We start from the raw sequence: 24872 nt of genomic DNA, 5'->3' as shown, positions 1-24872 counted from the left end.
TTACCGCAGAAGGGTCAAAGGCTATTTGCATTGTTTTTTCAACCTCGTATAACAATTTTTAATATGGAATAAGATCTCAAAGAAAGAAATGAAAAACAGAAACAGAAAACAAAGCCTGCTTTTATTAGTGTACAACAAGCACGCAGCTCTATGAATGTGCTTCAATTCCTCTCTTGTAACTTGGCACCGTCATACTTCATTCTTTGTTCATGTTTCCCATGCAGACATATTTTATCTGGAAAAGTAATATCAAGCTTCAACAATATCACACGTAATAATGTAAAGAATGAGGTAACAAAATGAGGTGCATGCATTGTTCAAACATAAATCCTGTTCCGGAAAGCATATTCCATAATGTATTTCATGTGTTCCGCAAATCCTATTCTAGAAATCTTAGTCCAGAAATTCTGGATGTTACTTTTACAAAGTGTAAAATGGTCATTTTGAAATTTAGGGGGTTGAGGAAAGAATTTGTGGGAGTGAAGGAAGAAAAAACCTACTTTAAACCGCAACCGAGTGTTACAAAGCTTGAAGGAGAAAAGTTGCACGAGTACAATCAGCATGGACTTTGAAGAAATTTTGTTTGTAGAGTAAAATTATAGAGCTGAAAAATTTTCCGTACCTCTAAATATTCATCCATTCCATATTTGGAGCCTTCTCTTCCGAGCCCGGATTGCTTAAAACCACCGAAAGGAGCCACCTACATCAATGCATAGGCATAGATAAACCCATCAGAAATACATCATTGCAACTTAATCTCGTTGAATAAGGAATGGGACGCACCTCAGTTGAAATTACTCCTTCATTAACACCAACAAGTCCATATTCTAGAGCCTCTGCTACACGCCATGATCGTTGGATACTGTTCGTAAACACGTATGAACCCAAACCTTCATATGTACATGTGGTTTCATGGTGAAAAACATTTGACAAAGTTAAACCAAGAGAAACCAGATTGGTCAAAACTAGAAACATTTAAATGGCAGCATGGGAGGGGGCCAAAAACCATTCTTTTCCAAAAGAAGAATCAAGCTAGAAAATATAGTAAACAAGAACTACCTGCGTTGGTGTCGTTAGCAATTCTGATAGCATCCTCTTCAGTTTTGAATCTCAAAAGGGGTGCAACGGGTCCAAATACTTCCTCTCTGGTATAACACAAATCATATAGAGGAATTAACCAGAGAAAAAACTCCACTGAAAATTGAAAACAAAATTCCTTTTGACTATGACAAGGCAAAGTGATATGAAACTATACTAAAATTTCTGGAAATATGCAACAATAAATTGCATTAGTTACATTGGTTTGAAACCTCATATCAGCAAAGTCAGGTGCAAGCTAGCTTTTCAGAAGATATACAAACAATGAAATGAAACGATTCAACAATTTTGCAGTTTCGTTTCTACAAAACTCATTCGCAGTTTGAACTTCATAAAGACTAACCTTGTGTATATAAAAACGCATCTATAACCCCAGAACATCCAGTTTATTTATCTTAAAAAGAAAGAAAAAGCAGTTCACAAATTATCTGTAGTGACAGGGAAACTATAATTCCCGAGTCAAGAATTAGAATATAATTAAGGAAGTCTTTACCCAAAAATCTAGGGTGATCAACTGGGAAGGGACTACAGGTGATTGAGTGGAGTTTGATTAAGGAATGTGAGAATGACAGTGACAGAATATGCTGATAATAATAGCTGGGGGCGTTTGACACATGTTGTTAAGAGTCCCAAGTGGTACTTTAAGCCTTTAGGCTCTCCCACCTAATGGACTAGTTTCTAGGATTGGGCTCTCTTCTTATGTTAAGGCATACATCCGTTTTACATAGTGTCTTACACCCTATATCTCTCTAATTCTCTGATAAAAGCTTTTCTAACACTATCATTGTTAGAAAAGTCTAATAGATACAATATGGATACCAACATAGTACATCTATATAGGTCAGACAGGCAATACTATGCATAAGTTAACCAATTCTAACAAGTTAACCCATCCAAATAAGTTACACAATTCTGACAGAGAAAACACATAATATCCAGTTTAGAGTAGTTATAAAGTGCTTTAGAGCTGATTAGGTATTAGTTTGAATTCCTCTAAGCTTGTTCGCATATAACTGAGTATGCACTGGCACTGCAAGCATCCTACTCTCAATGAAAAGTATTCTCTCATTGCAGATTATTGGACATAGTCTCCACTCCTGAAGCTATATTTCTAACAATCCATAAGCATGGGCATTGAGCATATTAAAACAAAAAAAAAAAAAACTTTGAATTTTCAATAACAATTATGTTGATCTTATCTTATTCCTGACTATTTAAGAAATTTGAAATTTGAATTCACTAATATAATGCATGGGCACCAGATATCTAAGGTGCAGCATCCATTAAATTAACAAGGCCAGATATTATAATATACCAAAGCTCAGGTATGTTGTGCGAATATCAATTAGTGAAGAAAACAATCAAAATATCATGTCAAAGTTGTCAGTTATAACTTAGCAATCTAATGAGAAACACAAATAAAAAACCTAGACAACGTCGCAAAAGATTTACCTGGATATGCGCATATCAATGTTGACATCACTGATCACCGTTGGTTCATAAAATGTAAATCCAAGGCTATGTCTTTTACCCCCAAGAATTATTTTTGCCCCCTTCAGATAAAGAGGAAATAAGTTGTGAGAATTATAACCATTTGTTACTAGACATATTTATCCACCTTGGAATATTTTTCAAAGAGCAAAAGAATTGTACGTTGTACATCTGAAAAAAATGAGAAAATATTTTGAATATAAATTTTTCTTTTCATACACCACAGCTATAAAGAACGATGGCCAATAGACAATTAAAAGACCTTGGTTTTTCATAATAACATTGTTTGTTCAATGTAACCAAACCCATCCTGTGGAATTAGACTCTGTTGCTGCTCAAGCATACAACACAGTAGCTTAACAAGCATCAGAGAAATGCCAACGAAGCCAAGAAAATGTCATAACCTCCACTCTAGACATAATCATAAATACATGGGGAGGAAATTATATGCACACAAAATTAGCTATCTTGGTTGAGGTTAGTGGTGGGGGAGAAAGATGTGCCCCACTCATCACTGCCACAAATAGTGTTGTTGGGATCTCCTAAGCCTATTTCAACGGGTGGTGACATTTCATATGATTCCAATTTGACTAGAACTCAATTTTTTCGGTTCTTTTGCCAAACAGGTTCTCTTTCTTACTAATCAAAGTTGATCCTTTATTATCTCTTTGTTGTTTTTTTTTAATGTCTGATATGAAAGCTCTTTTAAAAAGAAACTTAATCATTTGAGAACATGATTGAATCAATGACCAAGTCCTTTGGATCATATACCCTATCCATGAAAGGTAGGAGTGCATTCAATATTTTGGCCCAATGTTCGGATTCTTGATTCAAGAATAACTAATCACATGACTCCTTTCCTAAACTATAAAATAGTTAACTCATTACAATTGCAAATGATTATAGTGTACCCATTCGGGGATATGGGAATGTAATTTTAGAATCATCTATGGTACTAAAGGATGTTTTATATGTTCTACTACTAACTCGACTCTATTCACTATATTGTTGGGGAACCTGTTTTAGAATATATTTATGGAGAAAAATGGTTTGTTACTATTATTGATACTTGTGCTCATGTCACATTGACATACATTATGCATGGTACTAAATATGTGAATCATGAATTCTCCTTATTTGTCTCATAATGGTATTGTTCATGAGTTAAAATATGTGAACATTTCACAATAAAATGGAGTTGTAAAAAACAAAAATTGACACGTTCTACATTTCTGTTAGGGTACAAGGTATATGAGAGAAAAAGGTATAGGAGAGAAGGAGAAGGCCGAACGGTTGGAAAAGGAGAGAGGTCAGGCCGAAAGGTGGAAGGCAGGGAGAGGTCAAGCTAAACGGTGGAAGGCAAGGAGAGGTCATGCCGAATGGTGGAAGGCGGTGAGGAGTCGAGCCGAACGGCTGAAGGCGGTGAGAGCTCGAGCCAAACGGCGGGAAGCAGCAAAGAACATGAGCCGATCGGTTGAAGAAGTTACTATCCTAACTGCTCGCAGTTAGGATATGCGGGAAATATTTAGTATAGAGCGATATTCAAGGAAATATATTCTAGGGAAAGATTTTATTCAAGGGAATATTTTATTCTAGGAAAATATTTCATTTAGAACAATATTCATATTTTATTCTAGGGAAAAATTTTATTCTAGGAAATATTTTATTCTAAGGAAATATTTTATTTAGGAAATAATTAGTATAAATAAGGCTAGAGGCTATTGTTAGGGTCATGCTTTTGATTATTGAGTTTTGTTGACAGACAGTTATGCGTCCTGTGAGGGAGGTTATGCTCCCAAGTAATTGAAGGAGGTTATGCTCCCAATTATTGTTTACTTTTGTTTATTCAGATATTACCATCAATAAAAGAGATTCATTCGTTCATTATCATTCAGTCATTGTCTTTTCTACCTACTGTGATCGTGATTAATTACGTCTCCAACTCGGATACGTAACAATTTCACTGATTTTGTCTCGACCTTTTAGAAAATGGGGAACAATTAAACAACAAGAAAGGGTGGAAGATTACATTCAAGAATTTGGAGTGGGTAACAACAATAGGAGTGAATTTTTATATGCTATTGGTAATAATATGCACGTGGATATTCTTTATATCCGTAAAGATATTGGCATTCTTGAGGGTGGATTTGATTTCTTGGCACCAACAGCTGGGGGAAATGCACGGAGAGTTTTACTTAAGAGTTTGATTGTCATTTCATTCGAGAAAAGATGGTATCTAGAGACATAAGATTGAATTCATCACTCAAATGATCAGTTAGCAGATATTTTCACTAAGTTTTTACCGGGACTTGATTATATTTGTAACAAGTTTGGTACATACAATTTATATGCACCATCTTGAGAGAAAGTGTTATATATATTGCATTTTATGTTAATTAGGGAAACATAGTCCCTATGTTAATTATGTTATTTTTACATATTCATTTGTATTTGGGCTTAACCTACATTCTCATTATTATAAATACATTACCCTATGTGTATTTTTTACACAAGAGAGATTAATCCTATACCTAGTTTTTATTATATTCAATACAAAGGATACAAAAACTTATGGAATTGACTATAAGAAGACTTTTTGTCCTATAACAAAGATGAACACAATTTGAGTTGTTCTTACTCTGGCAGCTCATATTGGGTTAGACCATATGAATGTGAAGAATTTCTTAGTTCATGGAGATTCCTTCCAAATTTGAAACTCAATGGAAGGAATAAGGCATGACTCCTAAAGAATGCCTTTATGGTCTTAAACAATCTCTAAGAGCATAATTTGGGATATTTACAAAAGTAATGGTTTCTTTAGGATATAAACAAAGTCAAGTAGATCATACTTTAATCACAAAAGACTCCCTTACAAGTATAAACTTCACAACTGGTTGTCAATGTCAATGACATGATTATTGCAAGAGATGATGAAATAGAGAAATTGGCTTTAAAGGAAACATTAGTAGCTTGATTGAAAATGAGAGACTTGAGAAAACTTAAGTACTTCCTTGGAACAGATGTTGCTTATCCAAGGAAAGAAGATATTTATCTCCCAAAATAAATATGTACTTGAACTCCTCGAAGAAACAATTAAGCTAGGATGTAAAACTTCAGGAGTTTCTATTCAACAAAATCATAAAATTGGAAGTGAAGAGACTTCTGTAGAAAAAACACAATATTAAAGATTGGTAGGAAAACTTGTTTATTTTTCTCCTTTATGTTATAACGAAACTCATCCACTGAATTAACAAAATGTATATTCTCGGAACAGCAACGACAAACAAAAGCCATTAACCACAACAAGCTTTGTAGTGACTATGAAGAACAAGCCATTAATACCAAAGGAAGAGAGAACCATTCATTCCAATAGCAAAAGATTATATAAATAATATTTTTTCCAATATTCAAGCAACAAGCTTCACCATCCAACAGAGATGCTGACATATTTATCAGTTTAGCTTTTAAAGACCACATACAAATCCTACATGTACCACTATGCGGTAGTCAGTCCTATCACAAAGTAAAATATTTGGTGCCGTCACAGGATGAAGATATATGACATGTTGATAAGTGAAAAGATAAAGTTCGGATTTTAATAGGAACTGGTTAACCAAACCTCAAAATAATTTTCGATGATAACAATTTCAACAAGACTTCTATGCTTATAAAGTCAATAAAATCTGGTTCAGTAACAGTTCAGTTTAGTTTTAACTCAGAATTGACCATGCCCAGCCTTACATAGAGGGGAGCCAGGGCAGTTAAAGCAAATAATCACATGGAGGAATAGCAAAGACAACAAACCTTTGATGTAGCATCATGAATTAAGGACTCCACCTGTAAGTAAAAATCATAAAGCAAAAAAAAAATTGTTCCTATCAGTTGGAGGAGACCCTCTAACAATACAAAAAGAAAATGAAATATTAAGAGAAACACAAACCTTTTGCACAGCAGCTTCATTGATTAGAGGGCCCTGTTTAGAGATGGATATGAAATTGAGTTACACCATGACTCATTTTCTCTAAATTTAGGAGAGGACTCTACAGAGTAATGACACTCAATATATTATATATATAAAGGAAATATTGGAAAGGAAAGTAATTATTTATCAAACAGCACCTGAATTCTATTTGAATGAAAATTATCCCCACTAAGTTGGAAAAGCGTAGACAGTGGGTTCAAATGAAAATTATCCCCACTAACATAAAAAATTAAAACAAAAACAGACCAACAACTACCTGTGCCACATCTTCACTAAAACCATCCCCAACTTTCATATTCAGAACAGCATCACGGAGTGCATTTGCAAATTTTTCATATATACCTTCACAAAGAAAAGATTAAGTAAAACATAAATCAAAGAGTACCAAAACAAATAATGTACTAATTTGTGTGAACTTCAAACAGAAAACAAAACCATCAAAAGGAATATAAAATTCTTCGGAGAGAAATCTCATAAGAATGTCACTGCAATTATCATTATTGTTTATCTTGGGTTCTCCTGTTTTTGTTTCTGAAATTTTTATTTTTCAAAACGTAACAAATTCAATGTCATATCATGAGATCATAAATAAAAATCCATTCACACAGTAGCCGTGATCAATAAGACTAATGATTACGGTATTGAAAGGTTACAAAAGGCTAGTAAGAATCCAGTAAAGTTTCACAATGTCATCATGATCATATCAAGAACACTGATATAAAAGAACACTTTTTGTCAAAAAGATAGTACATTTCGGAAACTCATACTATTAAGGAGAAGGAGCTTAATCAAATGGATTAGCAAACAAAAAAGTATCAAATTCTCTTAAAAGTTTTCATAAATTGGGAATCATAAACATACAACATTAATACATTTGAATGAGAAGTTTCAAGAGCTGACAGATGTAATTGCAAAAAAATTGACAGTTTACTATCTTTTAAATCTAACCATCTTGTACAATAATTCTATTTGCACAAACGCATGTTTGTCCACTATTACGGAACTTCGCTGCAAGCTGCAATCAAATTAATGACATCTTATAATTAGTGTATTATCATAACTGAAGAACGGACAATTACAACATGCCACTTAACTTTCAGTTTTAGAGACTAACAAAATTTGGAAGCTTATATTCAATTTTTTAACATTTTTATAAGCTTTGTTGGTTTTTACCATGCCATCCCATGGTCAACTTGCCCAACCACAAATCCATTGCTGATTATTATAATAAACAAAATATTCCTTGCACAGAAACCATAATCTTCAAAAAACAGAAATTCCACATAAACACTCCAAAACTGCTCAAATTAAACTGGGGAGGTTTCCCCCATATTGTGGGAGTTCTGTTCATTTGATAGATATAGAGAGCACGTTATTTTATAGCACATATTAAAATCTCAAACATGATTAATAAATAATATTCTACTAAAATTTTTGAAGGAAATAAAATCTACAAAATGGATAAAAATCACAAAAAGGCTAGTGAAAAGACAGTTTAATTAAAAAAATCACTTCACCAGCCCAATACATCATGCTAGATAATACCTGAAACAAAAGAACACATACTTAAACTTCATCAGCTAACTTAAACTTCATCAGCTAACAGTTGCACAACGAAAAATCTAGTCAAGGTGATCAGATGACTAGAAGATAACAATATGAACTTGTCTTTGTAATGTGGGTATTTAAACTTAAGTTGGTCTTTTACCACTTATTGTAAGAAACAGGAAGCAAGGATCACTAGTTCTAGACTCAAGTAATTTGAATAACAAACATAAAAGTTATGCTGTGGCAGAAATAATGAACGATAAGACCTACATTGCCTTAAAAATATTGAGCTATTTAACACTAGCATGAATGGTATCAGTAATCCACTACTAAAATTGAAACTACCTAGTCAAACAGGCCTCAGTCATCAAGCCAAGACCAATAATAATCATACTGGTAATTGGAGTTTCTGGAAACATAAAATGTACATAATTTGAAGTTCCTATTAAATGATGCTTGAGTCGATAAATTCCACCTGTCAATACTTTTTCACAGTATTTACATTTCAGATTTCTTGTTTTCCCATCAATAGAAACACAATGACTCCTTGCAGGATAAGTCCTAACTCCAATTCCACTTCCACTTCGAGTGTCACCTGATGCCATTTTTTCTTCAAATACAAACTAAAGAAATGTGAATGGTGAGGAGAAAAAGAAAGACGCAAGGAGAAAAAATGGAGAAGAACAATGGTTGTAAGGGTCACGATCATCACGATGACTGTTGGCGATGAGTTTCAACAACGTAGGTGGATGTTGTAGAAAGCTCGTATGACTCGTGAGTTTTCTCCTTTTATGTGCAAAGTGAGGTGTCTATTCTTTTGGTGAGTTGTGGACCCTTAACCCTTGTTGGGAACCCAAGTGTAGCACAAGGTGAAGACCCATTAACTCATTGTCTTAAGGTTTTGAGTTGAGAGTGTTGTATCTCCCAGTGAACCCCCTCCACCTCGATAAACCTAAGAAGTGGTATCAAAGTCGATGGTTAGTCTTGGTGACTGGCTCAGTGAGTATAATAGTCCCTGTATCGAAAGTCTTCTTGGCAAGAGTTCCAAGTAAGTGTGTCCCGTTAAAGATGAACGACAATACGAGAAGGGGTACTCGTGGTTGGGAATGCTTTTGCTGGAGGGGGAGTGTACCAATGTGGAAGGGACTCATCCATAAGGGAAAGATTTGTTGGGAATCCAAGTGTGAGTCTAAGTCTCACATTGGACAAAAATGAGAAAGTGGAGCACCAGATAAAGGTGAAACCCATTGCCTTAAGGTTTTGGGTTGAGAGTGGTGTCAATCCCTTATGTGATTGCGCTCACGTCTCATTGGTATTGTATCTCCCCAGTGAACCCCCACCCCTCATAAACCCAACAAACCCTGACAAAAAAGAGGGAAAGATAAGTGTTAGCGAACTTATTATTTGGGCTAGGTTAGTTTTTTATTAAAACTGGATCAGGTCACTTTCTTTTAAAACATGGTCAAGTCATCATAGTAATAAAACATGATATCTAACTCCAATATCACAGCACCATGAAGATGGAGAAGGTGCACCAAGAAGATCGACACGACGAACGATCCTTCGATCCAACGAGCTACCTCAGAAGATCACTTCGATCTAGGAAGCTTTCAATCTGATCTCCGCATCAACTCGCTTGCAGGTGAAAACTCGCAGAATCGTGCAAGTACGCGATCTAGATCGCAATTTTAACAACATTGGTCCTCACTATTACCTGAGACAAGGGATGGCAATTAAACCAATACATCTATGTAATATCAAAACTTGTCCCAACATTGATGGTACTAGACTTGATATCTTAGTGACAATTTTGTAAGATTGAGTTAGTTCCACTACCTGAATATGGTACTAGAGTCAATGGTTTGTCTTGATATCTTAGTGACAACATTGGTCCTCACTATTACCTCAGGCAAGACATGGCAATTAAACTAATACATGTGGGTAATATCAAAACTTGTCCCAACATTGATGGTACTAGACTTGATATCTTCGTGACAATTTTGTAAGATTGAGTAAGACTTAAATTCCGCTACGTGAATATGGTACTAGAGTCAATGGTTTGTCTTGGTAACCAACTCAAAAATGTTGAAGTATAGTGTCTTTATTATTATTAATATTTATGTTAGGGATTTGTTAGGGGCTTCCCGCCCTTTTATATTTCAGAACTACTGTCTCCTATAAATACAGTAGTAAGTTGTATTAGGCTCATTACGTGAAAAATATAAGACTTTTCATCTTCTCTCAACTCTTCAAGTTGGTATCAAGAGCCAGACCTTTGTGTCTTCTTTGTCTACCGTCGGCGGCATCATCTTTGTCATTTCTGCCGTTCACTCCGCTGTCCGCTGTCCGTTGTCGTCGTCGTCGCCACTGTCCGCCGCCGCCAAGCGTCGCTTTCTCCGGCGAAGTCAAGGGTTACGTGCGCCTTGAGAAGCGCAACCCAACCCTGGTGGTCCCGTCTTCCGAAGCCTCCGCACCAGTCGCCACGCGCCGCTTCTTTTCGGCCATTCTCCGCCGCGAGTTCCCCACGCGCCGCCTTCCCGGTGGAAATGACAGCATTAGAGAAGAATAACACTTGGGAAATTGTGGATAAACCCAAAGAAAAGAATATTGTTGACTGTAAGTGGATATTCACAGTAAAATATAATGCTGATGGGTCACTTGAACGATACAAAGCAAGATTGGTGGCCAAAGGATACACTCAAGCATATGGAATAGACTATGAAGACATGTTTGCACCAGTTGCTAAAATGAATACTCTAAGGATTCTTCTATCCTTAGCTGCTCATTTTGATTGGAAACTACTACAGTATGATGTTAAAAATGCCTTTCTTCATGGAGACCTAGAGGAAGAAATCTACATGAATATCCCACAGGGGGTTGAAGGAGATAGACAAAATAAGGTGTGCAGACTTAAGAAGGCACTATATGGACTGAAACAATCTCCTATAGCATGGTTTGGGAGGTTCTCAAAAGTTATGAAGGGATTTGGCTACAAACAAAGCCAAGGAGACCACACGTTGTTCATAAAACATTCAGAAAAGGGGAAGGTAACAGTTCTTCTGGTGTATGTGGATGATATTATAGCAACTGGGAATGATGAAAAAGAAAAGGAAAAATTGAAACAAAGACTAGTCCAAGAATTTGATCTCAAAGAGCTTGGAAACTGAAATATTTTCTAGGAATTGAAGTAGCATACTCTACCCAAGGAATCTTTATATCCCAACAAAAATACATAACCGATTTGTTGGCTGAGACAAAGACTATTGGATGCAGACCCGCAACAACTCCAATGGACCCCAATCACAAACTGAGTAAATCTGGAGATGAACCAGAAGTAGAAAAAAGGATGTACCTGAGGCTGGTTGGAAAATTAATATATTTGGCACATACCCGACCAGATATTGCCCATTCGGTAAGTGTAATAAGTCAGTTTATGCATGAACCAAAGGAGTCTCACCTTCAAGCTGCCTACAGGATTCTACATTACTTAAAAGGCACTCCCGGAAAGGGAATCCTATTCAAGAAGAATGAAAAATTGAACCTTGAAGCCTACACCGATGCAGACTATGCAAGATCTCTAATTAATAGAAGATCGACTACTGGATATTGTACTTTCCTAGGTGGAAATTTAGTAACTTGAAGAAGTAAAAAACAGAATGTAGTGTCTAGATCATCAGCTGAATCAAAGTTCAGAGCACTTGCTCAAGGAATATGTGAATTATTATGGATAAAAATTATTCTGGATGATTTGAAAGTTGATTTGAAGGGTCCCATGAAACTGTATTGTGATAATAAATCAGCAATAGAAATTGCACATAATACGGTTCAACATGACCGGACAAAACACGTTGAAATAGATAGATACTTCATCAAAGAAAAAGTAGACGAAGGTCTATTATGCATGGTGTATGTCCCATCCAGGCAACAAGTAGCTTATGTGTTAACAAAAGGTCTCAATAGCCCTATCTTCCAAGATCTTATAAGCAAGCTGGAAATGACCAATATCTATTCCTCAGCTTGAGGGGGGTGTCAGAATATGTGAATTTATTGCACAATTAATATAGCAATTATGTGTAATCCTGCAATTATGTGTAATCCCTAAAATTAAGGGATTAGGATTAGTAATTATTGGGCAAATTTCCTTTTATTAAGATCAGGTATTATTGGGTAGATATCTCCTGATTTAGAGACTTTATTTCAGGAGATTTTTTACCTTAATTAGACAATAGTTTGTTTCTTTTTAAACACCTATGTATTGTTTCAAAAGCATGAATGAGAGAATAATTAATTCCAGCATCCTACTACTGTTTTACAACAATGTCAAATCTCACCAATTAGAAAAAGACTAGAAAAAGACCCAACCAATGTTGAAGAGCCTACATCAACCAAGAGATAAGGCCAAATTATAGTAAATAACTAGATGCACATCTATCCTTACAAACTAGTTTTATATGATTGAATTAGGCTTAAATTACACTTTCTTAAGGTGTTATTAGAATTATTTAGAGTCTATCCTAGCAAGTTGTTCGGCCTCATGTCACATGTTCCTCGTCTCCCACACTCAGAGATGGTCAATCCTCAACATGAGGAGGTGTGTTGAAAAGTCCACCTCAACCAGAGATAAAATCAAATTATAATATATAAGCATGTGCAAATCTTACCTTACAAGTTGATTTTGTAGGATTGAGTTAAGCTTAAATTTCATTTTATTAATTGCATTATTTTTGTTTTTTCAATATAAATAAAGCCCATGGGCTGTCAAAGAAACACATGGTTTCAGCTCAAGTTTTTGTAGTTAAACAAGAACTCTACATTATTCCTGAGTCATTGTCAAATGGTTTCAAGCACTACATAGTAACCAAATTAGACCCAAAAAATCAACAAATATATTAAAAGAAAAACATTATTTCAGCCAACATGCATTCTCGTCATTTCTAGCTTACAGTTCCTTTTACTGCAACATCAAGGTCAGCATCATCAAAAACTATGCAAGGTGCATTGCCACCAAGTTCCAGAGATACCTAGAAATCCAAAAAACATGCATATAAGGGTAAAATATTCTTTTAAATATTAGATGCACAGACCCAGTATTTGAAGAAATTAATGACAAAATCAAAGCATACTTTTTTAACTGTCTCAGCTGAACCAGCCATTAATTTCTTTCCAACAGCTGTTGAGCCTGTGAATGTGATCTTCCTTACCTAAATAAGGTTGACAATTTCTTTCTCAAATATTCAATTACATTCACAAGGTAATTGCTTCATAAAATCAAATGGTCACTAAACCTGTGGACTTGCAAGCAAACTGTCTCCAATTTCAGGAGCATTTCCCATTACAACATTCACAACACCCTGTGTCATAAATACCACACCCATTAAAATCATAAACAAGGGTGAGAAGGATGAAAAAAAAAACACGGAAGGTTTATTATGGTAAAAGACTGGAAGAAGAAGACTCAAACATATAGCAACATAAGAAATGGGTAACTAAAGACTTTTGGAAAATTTACACAATCTAGTGGAAGAAACTAATGATGATTAGGGGTGTCCAAAGGAGCCAACTTAGTATTTCTCTTCTGAAGACCTACTTCACATACGCAACAAGTACATTGTACAGTACCAAAATATTAATAGTAAAACATTAAAGTTAGTAAAAGACAAAGGAAACAGAATAACTGCACACAGTTTAATATAATTTCCACATAAACACGTAGTAGATTACATTCCAAAGTATCAAAATGAACCACATACAAACATAACAATCAAGCTGTTGATTTATGATAAAATAACAATTTTCAATCAATTTAATTACAAAATTACAAAATTACAAAACATCACACCGAAAAAGATGGAGCCTTAGCAAAATATGCAATGAAATTTCATTACTGTCATAAAGATATCTTTAAGAAACTACCGCTGGTATTCCAGCTTGAATGGAGAGTTCTGCAGCAGCTAAAGCAGTGAGAGGTGTAAGTTCAGAGGGTTTTATCACCACTGTACAGCCACATGCAAGGGCTGGACCAACCTGATATATTAGAATGGGCCAAAAACTTGTAAAATCACTTAAAAGTAAAAATGGGTCAAATTTGGCTGTGAAGATTCAAAACTAAAGATACCTTTCGAGTAATCATAGCAAGGGGAAAGTTCCAAGGTGTAATTGCACCTACAACCCCTACAGGCTGCAAATTCCAAAGACATTAACATAATCCATCTACATAAATACTAGGAATCAGGACTATCAAGCTGATTAGAATCGGTAAAATCAAATTCTAGAACTTCCAGTATAAAGGACAACTGGAACAATAATTTCCCGCTGCATTCACATGCACTAAATTATTGGAAATCAAGACAAAAATATATGTTTCATTTGCTGAGGAAAAAGCTTCCTCAACAATCACAAGAATATTCCTTTTATTAAGAAGTGGACTTTAAACATAACTCAACCATATAAAACCAGTTTAAGGTGAATTTTGCACCCACTTATATATTATAAACTCATCTTATTCTAGTTAATGTGAGACTTCCAATACACCGCCTTCACACTGATGTATATTCATATCAAGTATAGAACTAGACATTATATCGGCTTGATAGCGAGTGGAACAATAGATCAAACAAACATCAAAATTTGCCAAGATAGGCTCTAATCCATCGATCATGTTAAGAAGTAGACTTTAAGCCTAACTCAACCCCACAAAATCGGCTTATAAGATAAGATTTGTACCCACTTATATATTATAAACTCGCCTTAGCGCTAGTCGATGTTTAATTTCCAACACCTTTCAAATACAGATGTATAAAAATATAGCTACAACCTAATGTCATTTCTTTTAATAAGAGGGGAGTATACTTTCCATTTGTGTGCCTCCTTGGATCCTACTTGACATATGACCTAAAATAAAATATTCAGTCACACTTGAACAATGGCATATTTTGGCTTTATTAATAGCCATTTTTCACATCAATATAATTTAGAAGCACCATTTCCCATTTTCTTCTACTAGAACATAGGAAATGGAGGGGTGGAAGAGAACTTAATTCGTACAAAAAGAATTTGTATATCTCACTTTTAGTACAATAAAAAACAAAGTTACAGTCTTAGTACAAAAATTTTAATTCCGTTAGTTTTATATTTAACCAATTAATGGTTAAGTTAAAGTAGTTAAACACATGTTTGGTCTTTTGTAAATGCCGTGTGTGTTTATTAAAGGAAAAATTAAATTAATATGCAATTATCCTTGAAAGGACTTCCTTTTTGCTTTGTAAATTTGAAAATCTTTAGTGATTCATTTAAGAATAATTGCATATTAACATAATTTTTTCCTTTAATAAATGCACATGACCAATACTAAATACCAAACACATGCTCAATTATACTAAATATACAAAGTTCAAACAAAACTAACAGAATTAAAATTGTTATAATAAGACTAGTTTTTCTTTTTCTTATTGCATTAAGATCACATGTTAATATTTACCATACTGAACTAACTATATACCCTAAATAAATAAGGCTATGTTGTTAGTCTGTGAAATTTAAGGTAATTCTGGTTATGCACTCAAATTTAAACAACTTTTTTAATCCTCAAAATTGGAAAAAGAATATGATTTTAGTCCCTAAACACTAAATTTGAGGCATTAAAATGAATTTTTAAGGGATTAGGGTTTGAGATTTAAAATTTAAAACCATTTTTAGTCCCTCAAATTTAGTACTTAAAAACAAACCCTATTTCAATAAATTTGAGGAAACAAAAAAGAACCTTTTTATTTGACGGACTAAAAGGGGATTTACCCAAATTTCAAAACCTAAGAACATAATTAAACCATAAAACAAACAGGGAAAATAAAGACAACAATTAAATAGAGCTCTCAATCCCAATATGTATATATTAAGGAGACTTCAATAAAGAGACTTTTTGAAGCCACAATCAGAAATAAAATATCAGTTGTGAAAGAAACACGAATGATGAAAATGTCACTATTATGAATGCATCAAATGGAAATACAATAGAATAAAAGTTCCTACTGCCAAGAGCTAGGGCCCTTTGAAGCTACAAATGCTCCCCACCCATGAATAACTATCCAAAACATGTAATGCCCCCTCTTATACCACTAAGAACCTTATAACAGAATTTTCTTCACAACCAATCCACTACTCATTCTCCTTCTCTACCCCCAATAATTATTACCTATTTCCCTTCCTGTTTGATCTGGAATAAACTCTCCACATTGCTGACCAAGAGACTGGACCTGAGTCCACAAATGGGGTCCTAACATTGTCACTTCTTGAACAACATTCATGTCCTCAGGTATAAAACGTTGAATCTGACTCCAAAAATTGAACACCTTCGCCCAAATGACTTCTTCAAAAGCACCAACAATTGGGAACTAAATCCCCTGCTTTGGTTATGCTACAAGCTGCCACTATTGCCTCCGAATCAAAGGAACCTTCTGTGTCACCCTTCAAATCAGTAGGCTGATCCTCTTCAACTATAAAACTTCTAACAACCTTCTTTAACAAATAAACATGGAATACTGGATTAATCCGACAACTGAATTTTGTCCGCCACTGTTCCTATTCTTTCAATAATTTGGAAAGGACCATGGTACCAAGGAGCAAAGTTGGAAATGCAAGCTTCAACTGTTTTATGCCCATGGGGCCATAAGATGAGAAAAACAAATCTGCTAACTCAAAAACTCAAAGCATCCTCCCAAATTGAGTTATCCAACACATAGAACCAATTTGTTAGAAACCACAATCAGAAATAAAAGATCAGTGGTGGAATCAGGAAAATGAGTGTATTATGAATGCATAAGAGGAAATGCAATAGAATTGAAAATCCTACTGCCAAATGCTAGGCTCCTTCAAAGGAACAAATGCTCTTTACCAATAACTAACTATCCACAATCGTTAATGTCCCCTCTCATCCCAGTGACCTTCACAACCAACCCACAACTCACTCTCACTACTACCTCAGCAATTGCTCCATGCTTCCCTTCCTATTACTTTAGTAATAAACTCTTCATATTATGGGCCTAGTGACTGGGCCGGAGTCCACGACTAAGGTCCTAACAAAGACCGTGGGCCATATAGTGGTCATAAAAAGGATTTTGATTCATGACATGTTTAAGCTGAGAAGAATCCTTAAAGATGATAGACATTTCATCTAAACCAAATGCACCATAGAGTGGCATAGAAAGCCAAATCCCATTATCCCCTAAGCCATACCTTATTGGTTAATGTATAATAAAATTGCTGAAATAAAAATTTAAGACACCGAGTCTACCTGCTTAAGAACAAACAATCTCCGATCAGATAAAGGTGCAGGAATTATATCCCCATATACACGTTTTGCCTCCTCAGCTGAAAACTCAATAAATCCAGCCCCATAGTTTATCTGTAAAATAGTAAGTTACATATATATTGTAACCATAATGAAATTCAATCAGGGAAAATACATAAGAAAGAAAAGGAAAAACAATTGGCCAAGTACCAAACGATAGAAGTTCACCCATTATGTACCTCACCAATAGACTCTTTAAGAGTTTTCCCCTGCTCCAAGGTTATAAGTTGTGCAAGTTCTTCTTTATGTGCCATTAGCAAATCATACCTTGAAAATTGAAGAGAAAATTAACAAGACGTAACTATTATCACAAAAAAAAAATACAAAATCGGGAACTTCCATCATGATAGGTCAAGCTATATTGCATAGAAACATATGCAGGCTTCATGAACTCATGAAATCAAAAGAGAAAAACCATACCATTTCCTCAAAAATTTGCTTCTTTCAGCAGCAGTGGTTTTGCTCCATGCTACAGAGGAAATTTTAGTCATCATAATATTATCATGGTCCAAAATGGCAGGATTTCATCTTTTGCTCAGAGAACCAAGAACTAATACATCATTAATATATTAGCAAAGGGTATGACTATTGTTAAACAATAAGAATAGAGAGGCATCGTTTTAAATAAATGTTAGATATTACTATGAACCTTGGCATCCCAGAGAGGCTGGCACCCCAACACTCAACAAGCATATGCCATCACAAGGAAAGCTATATACAAATGGGAAAAAAACATACAAAAACATGGAGGGACCAAACTAAACTCATGCTCAAAAGCAAACGACCATTATCCCACAAAGGGTACAGCTAAAAACCAAAATCAAGGAGTTCGTTAAAAAAAATCTAAACTAATAACACGAAGAATGAAACTAAACCACTTAAAAAATAGTCTATCATAAATCCCAAGATTTGCCAAATCACCAACACAATGATTGTCTTCCCAATAAATACGAGAGACCTTAAAGTTCATATCTATTAGGTTTCTTGGTATCAACAAACCTAGATACTATCTCAAAATAAATAATCACAACAGGTTTATGAATTCTCACAGTGAGAAACAGTTTTATTGAATGGAAAAACATTGAAAGCAATCAACAACAGTCAAGGGAAAACATTCCCTTACACAAGACAGATCCTATTTCTGAAATAAACACTCAACAACCAACCAAAATACACACCCACCTCCTTAAAAGACATAAACAAAACATAACTGACAAAGCAAATTGTCAACAACCAAAGAAAACTACCCCTAACGGCTATGAAACTCCTCCTAACTCCCCCAACCACCACTTACTAACTATCGTGTTTATTTTTTCTAATGTAAACCTTCCAAGACCTATCAATACTGCCAGGGGTCTGAAAAACCTTGTCCTCAAAGTTGAAATCAAGAAATTGATCTCTATTCAGTGCTTCTTCCTCTCAAATTGCGTTGTCAGGACCCCCTCCTTCATTCAACATGTACATATGGAACATTGAGGCCTTGCAAAGAGCGATCAAAAACCTTGAGAGGGACACAACTTGACTCCTTGTACTGCAGCTCACCTGGAGATTCCTACTCTACAGTGAAATGGTGATTCTCCACCACGAGCTTAAGTTGGGAAACATGAAAAACTGGATGTATCCTTGCATATTCTGGCAATTGAAAACGAAAAGTGACCTGACCAACCTGCTTTAGGACTAGAAAAGGCCCATAATACCTGGGTGCAAGTTTAGGATGTAATCTGGTCGGCATAGACATCTGTCTGTGAAGTCGAATCTTCAAAAGTACCCAATCTCCCACCTGAATTGTAGTTGCCCGCCTTTTCTTATTAGAAAATTTCACCATCTGAGCTTGGACTCGTCCAAGGTGAAATTTCAGTTGCTTAAGTGCCTTATGCCTGTCCTTAAGGTCCTGCGCTACTGCTTCAATTGACGTTTCACCGGGAACAAAACGGGACATGGAAGGAGGTGGACGGCCATAAACTATTTCAAAAGGTGTAAACTTGGTTGATGCCTGAAAACTGGTATTGTACCAATATTCAACCCATGGAATAAAGAAATTCAAGTCTTTGGTTGTTCAGAACTTTTGAGCAAGATAATGTTTAGTTGGACAACACCATCCTTATCATTATCTATGATAACTATGTCATCCACGTAAACAATAAGATAGATACATCCTTAGGGAGAATGACGATAAGATATAGAATGGTCAGCCTAACTTCATATCGTTCCAAATCATTGGATGACAATCTGAAAATTCCCAAACCATTCCCAAGATGATTGCTTGAGGCCACATAGGGACTTGTGAAGATGACATCATATCATTCCCCTGGAGTACAAACTCAGGTGGTTGTTCCATGCAAACTTTCTTACAAAGATCACCACATAGAAATGTATTCTTAATGTGAAGTTGAAACAGTCCAATCATAAATAGTTGCATTGGAGAAAAAAAGTCGAAATATATAATTTTGGCAATAGAAGAGAAAATATCAATAATCTTGGTCATAGATTTGTGTGTATCCTTTGGCAACTAGATATACAACGATCAACTTTATATTAGGTCTTCTTGGAACATTGTACAACCACCAACTCCTAAAACAGTATTTGTTAGCTACAAGAGGAATCAACTCCCAAGTACCACTACTTTGAAGGGCATGCATTAATTATTGTTTGTCACCATTTCAGGTGAGATTAAACTTCACTTGAAAACTTAGGAATTGGAACAGAAATTAACAAGACTGAACAAGTATAATGTATGATAGAAAGTAATGATAATTGAGTTATGAGTAGAACGTGTACCTTTATGAGTAGTAATTGGCCAATCATTTCAAAGGAGAGCGGATTTAGTACAAGGGATGGCCTCCTATATCATTATGTCAAAAATGGGTCATGTACTAGAATTTCAACAGGTCACAAATGACATTGATATACCCCCATCAAGGTATTGGAAGAGCATCCTGATTTAAGGCAGATTCATGTGAACATTGATAGTAGTGGGGAAGTAAATAAGTCACCATTAGAAGAAACAGGTGTATGGTACAAAATAGACTCAAAGAAAGACATAAGCAAACACAACATACTAATTAAGATTAGGAGAGAAACTTCAATACCATTGTTGTAAACAATGATATCCCACAATGACACATTTGAACAATCGAGGAGAAAGTTTCTCTTTGACCAAGTATGAGGTTATGTACAAAACATGTGGAAGAAGACAGTATAGAGGACAATGAAGAAAAGAGACAACATGGGGTACCCTATAAATTAGGACAGTTGATGACATCTAGTTGTGAGATAACATGTTCTAAGGACAACCACCTTCCAAAAACAATGAGAAAGATGACTATGAAGAAGTGTCCGAGTAGTTTCTATAAGATGTTTGTTTTCAAGTTCAACCACTTCATTTTGTTGAGGGCTATGAGGACAAGAAGTTCGATGAAAAATACCATTAGATGTCATGAACTACTGGAATTGATGAGACAATAATTCACGGGCATTGTCACTACTAAAACAAAATGTATGAATATACAAAATTGTGTTTTGATTTCTAAAAGAAATCTAAAATATAGAAAACGCCTTTTATCGATTTTTCATAGCCAAATTCAAGTACATCTAGAATACTCATTAATTAAGGTAACAAAATATTTGAAACCACAAGGAATAACAATATGTGAAGGACCCCAAATATTAGAGTGAACTAGTTAAAAAGGAGACAAAACTAGTTTATTCAGTGTCGCAAAAGACTGACAAATATGTTTTCTTAACTAACATGACTCACAATTCAAACTAAACAAATGTTCCACACTCAACACCATCTTCTGAAATTTTGTCAACTCAAGGTCTCTTAATTGTGTGCATGAACTATCATTGAGAGACCATCATGCCTAATATCTAGTCTAGCAATGTAACTTATTTCTATTGAAAGTGAAGATAATGTCATTGAATTGGGTCAATCGAATGTTAGACTGTAAATTACAAGGATAGTTAGGGGCATAAAGAACAAAGTCAACAAAAAAGGATGGACCAGGTTGGGTAGTACCAATGCTACAGGTTTGTGTTTGTCAACCATTAATAAAAGTTATAACAGGAAAATTTATAGCAGTCGTAGTAGTAGTAGTAAAGGAGGAGGAAAGAGAATGATTACTAGATATACAATCAGTTCCACTAAAGTCAATGACCTAAGGACAAAGAGAAGGACAGGGAGAGTGACAACCAAATGAATTACTCATGTTCTTAAACTCATACTTAATCGTTGCAATATTCCTTCTGTCAATAAAAAAAAGTTATTGATTTATGGTCTTCTTGTTGTAAAGGGAAGTCCCATAGACTTCCTTCTTCTACCTCTAAAACTGTTTACACAACTCCTTTGTACTTAAGTTTTACTAAGCTCTAGGGACCATCGCATTTTGGTTACACATACTATGTTACCTTTGTTGATGCACATTCTAAGTTCACAAGGATTTATCTTTTAAAGTCCAGATCTGTAACTCTTTCAGTTTTTCAACATTTCGAAAAATAAAGAATATAAAAGATATTATTTTCTCTCTATATATGTATATCTTTCCGTTACACTATCACAATATTCCCCTTTAGGTTGTTATTTCCAGCTGTCACTTTTCGGTGATTCTATTTTGGTTTTTGGTCTTTTTGCTTTCGAGGGTAGCTACTATAAATGCTCCCTTTGAATTCTGCTTTACGTATCACAGAAATGATAATATATTACATAGTTTCTTCTGGTTTTATCTTTCTCTGACAAGAGATAAACTATTATTTTGATAAACTTCACCACAAAGCTTAATGAAATACGATAAAAAGAGATTATAAAAATAAGCTATTTTCCAAACGCCCCTTATGTTTCTTAGGAAAGACATATTTAGTTTTGGTCACTACTTGTAGTCTGAAATATACCAAACTGAAAAGTTTCATAAAGAGCTCGAATAAGCTCCTTATTGGCTCCTCCAAATACACACACACCCTAAGTATCTTAGGAAACGGCATATATATTGAGGAATTTCTGTTAATATATTTTAATATTATCCTATATTTCTGTTCGTAGCTTAAAATATAACATACAGCATCAAACTGGGATGTTTCATACATCGATATGCAGTATAGGCAGCAGAAATTGCATCATTCGTCTCTCTTCCACCCATGCATGCCACATCTGCAATAGATTCACCAGTTGCTGGATTATAAACCTGCCACGGCATCAAATATATAAGATGCTAAAACAATAACACTATTAAAACAAAGAAATTTCAAGTAAAAAGCAGGCTGCATGGTTACACTACTATTATCAGTAACATTAATAGACCACGAAGCAGCAAGTACATGCTGCATCTCTTCCATTGCACTTTTCCAAAAAAACATTGGAAGAAGAATAAGAAGAGAAAAAAGAAAACATCAAGTATACCTTTATGGTTTTTCCATCATAAGCGTCACTCCATTTCCCTCCAATAAGGCCCTGAGTCCTCAGCAATCCAGAACTATTAAGCTTGGAAGCAACACTCTGTGCATCCATGCTCATCTGCCATTCAAATAAACCTGACCCATGAACAAGTAACAAGAATATCCCAAACAATAGTAATAAAATAACAAACACCCATTTATTAGGCTTAAGTATCTTTATTTTGGTCCTCTAATGATAATTACATCAAACTACTCATTCAAATATCAATTTTGGGCACAGAACTATTAACAATACTAATAAGAAATCAGATTCATGTCGCTCACACTTTAAACAAAGAATTAAATGTTGCTTGTAGTGTCGTCATTCAAACATGGATTATCCTATAATTGAAAATTGTTGACTTTCGTAATAATTACTTTAAGAGTCAATTGAAGAGTGATTGATTTCTAAGGACAATATAGTTGAAAATTATAGAATTTTACTTTAAACTCATTAAAAAGGTTAAGATAAGCGTAAAACTTCCGTTATATCAACATTATCCTCTTGAACAAATGGATGAAAATATGTCCAATGCAGGTAAAAAGATTGAAACTTTGTAATCAAATTCAAACATTAAGACACGGTGAGAAGTGGGTAGGTCAGAAAATGAAAACGGTGCAAAAGTGAAAAGACGGAAAGGGCTTGCCTTTCGGGTGAGAGGAAGAGAAGAGGACAGCATCTGCATCTGCATCTGCATCCGCATCTGAACAGAGAGAAGATGGGAAGGGCGAGAGAGAAGCTTTGACGATCGCAGTGCCATGCAGCAAAGGTTCCGTGCCGCCATTAGCGATTGTTTCTAATTGTCTTACGAAAATGAACCAGCAAGAGTGTCACAAAGGTTAATGTGGATGCATGATTGGTATAAGTTAATCTAAATATAAGGAATGAATGCCACAGATGTGGTGTTAATTGGGATCAGTACAACCGTTCCGGTTAAGTCCGCAACAGACAAGTTTTAGGTTGCTTTCCAGCGGCAAGTCGAAAGTAACCCAAATTTTGTGGATTACTTTGTCTTTTAAAAACAATTAGGTTGGTTATTTTATTCTGACACATGTGCTAAGTGTATTCACCGGTGATAAATATAAATAAAAAAATGTATTATAATAATTAGAGGAAAAAAAACACATGCGTCTGTTCACTTTTCTATTAATAATAAAAAAATCATTTTATCATATAATTATTTTAAAAAAATAGATATAAAATAACTAATATTTATAATTTTATTATATGTAATTAATTACATTTAAAACAATAATAAAATAATAGAAATAATCAAATAATAAAATAATTTATATAAACAATGATAAAAGAAAAGTTAAATAATGGTTAAAATGGGTCCTATTAATACAATTATACTATTAATTAAAGCATGTTATAATTGATATTAAAATAAAAGTTACATAGATATAATTTGTTTATATATCCTTATACTTCTCTAGACATAGATTTATATATTTTTTCAATATAACAAAATTAAGTCGCATATTCTAAGGATAGAATGTTTTGAACTCTTTATACAATTATAGGTAAATAAACACACAACCAACATCATAGAAACTTAACACTCACTTCCTACATATCACATAAGGCTTGACTTGCTTTACTACTAAAAGTGTAACATCTCAAATTAGTAAAACTTTTTTACTAATTAAAGCATCTCATAATTGATATTAAGCATAAAAACTACACAAGTATGTTTCATGTATACATTATTCCTCAATAATGTACAAAAGAAAGTTTTCAAAAACATAATACTTAAAGGAAAGAAAGAGAAAGTTTATGCAATACAGTAGAAACTAACTTAAGTAGTTTTCATTATCTACACTTCTCTAAGGCTATCTCACTACTAATGCACATCACTTACAATATCATATTAACATCAAAGGCACATATAAATGCAGCTTTGAAAACACACTTGAACAATATTTTTGAGTTTGTTTTTTCTTAAAAAATAACTTGACTAAGAAGTAATGATATATAAA

The 24872-nt window shown here is 34.5% G+C and overlaps 1 protein-coding gene across 1 annotated transcript; it reads right to left on the bottom strand.

Annotated features, from left to right (window-relative positions):
* On the bottom strand, positions 1-23852 carry ALDH5F1 (aldehyde dehydrogenase 5F1). The gene is made up of 20 exons (XM_047314364.2): positions 23537-23852; positions 22855-22968; positions 22540-22639; positions 17883-17931; positions 17642-17729; positions 17406-17516; positions 14235-14297; positions 14033-14143; positions 13405-13470; positions 13243-13320; positions 13063-13140; positions 7520-7586; positions 6828-6913; positions 6530-6562; positions 6394-6426; positions 2551-2651; positions 1060-1145; positions 784-890; positions 623-700; positions 1-235 (listed from the first exon to the last, which is right to left on the bottom strand). The coding sequence occupies exons 1-20, from the start codon at positions 23672-23674 to the stop codon at positions 197-199; spliced, it is 1626 nt and encodes a 541-aa protein (XP_047170320.1). The 5' UTR covers positions 23675-23852; the 3' UTR covers positions 1-196.
* Positions 23853-24872: the final 1020 nt, after the last annotated feature.

Source organism: Vigna umbellata, chromosome 3 (genome assembly GCF_029865625.1).
Source record: "Vigna umbellata cultivar VRB3 chromosome 3, Vumbellata_1.0, whole genome shotgun sequence".
Classification (NCBI taxonomy): domain Eukaryota; kingdom Viridiplantae; phylum Streptophyta; class Magnoliopsida; order Fabales; family Fabaceae; genus Vigna; species Vigna umbellata.
Note: the sequence above shows the minus strand (reverse complement) of the source record. Positions and strands in the feature narration are given on the sequence as shown.

Excerpts from the sequence above, each read along its gene's own strand:
- ALDH5F1 (XM_047314364.2), bottom strand. The coding sequence starts at position 23,674 with ATGGCGGCACGGAACCTTTGCTGCATGGCACTGCGATCGTCAAAGCTT. Across the intron at positions 17,932-22,539 it reads TGCCTATACTGCATATCGAT|CATGGAGCAAAACCACTGCT; the intron begins GTATGAAACATC and ends TTTCCTCTGTAG. Across the intron at positions 891-1,059 it reads TGCTAACGACACCAACGCAG|GTTTGGGTTCATACGTGTTT; the intron begins GTAGTTCTTGTT and ends GTACATATGAAG.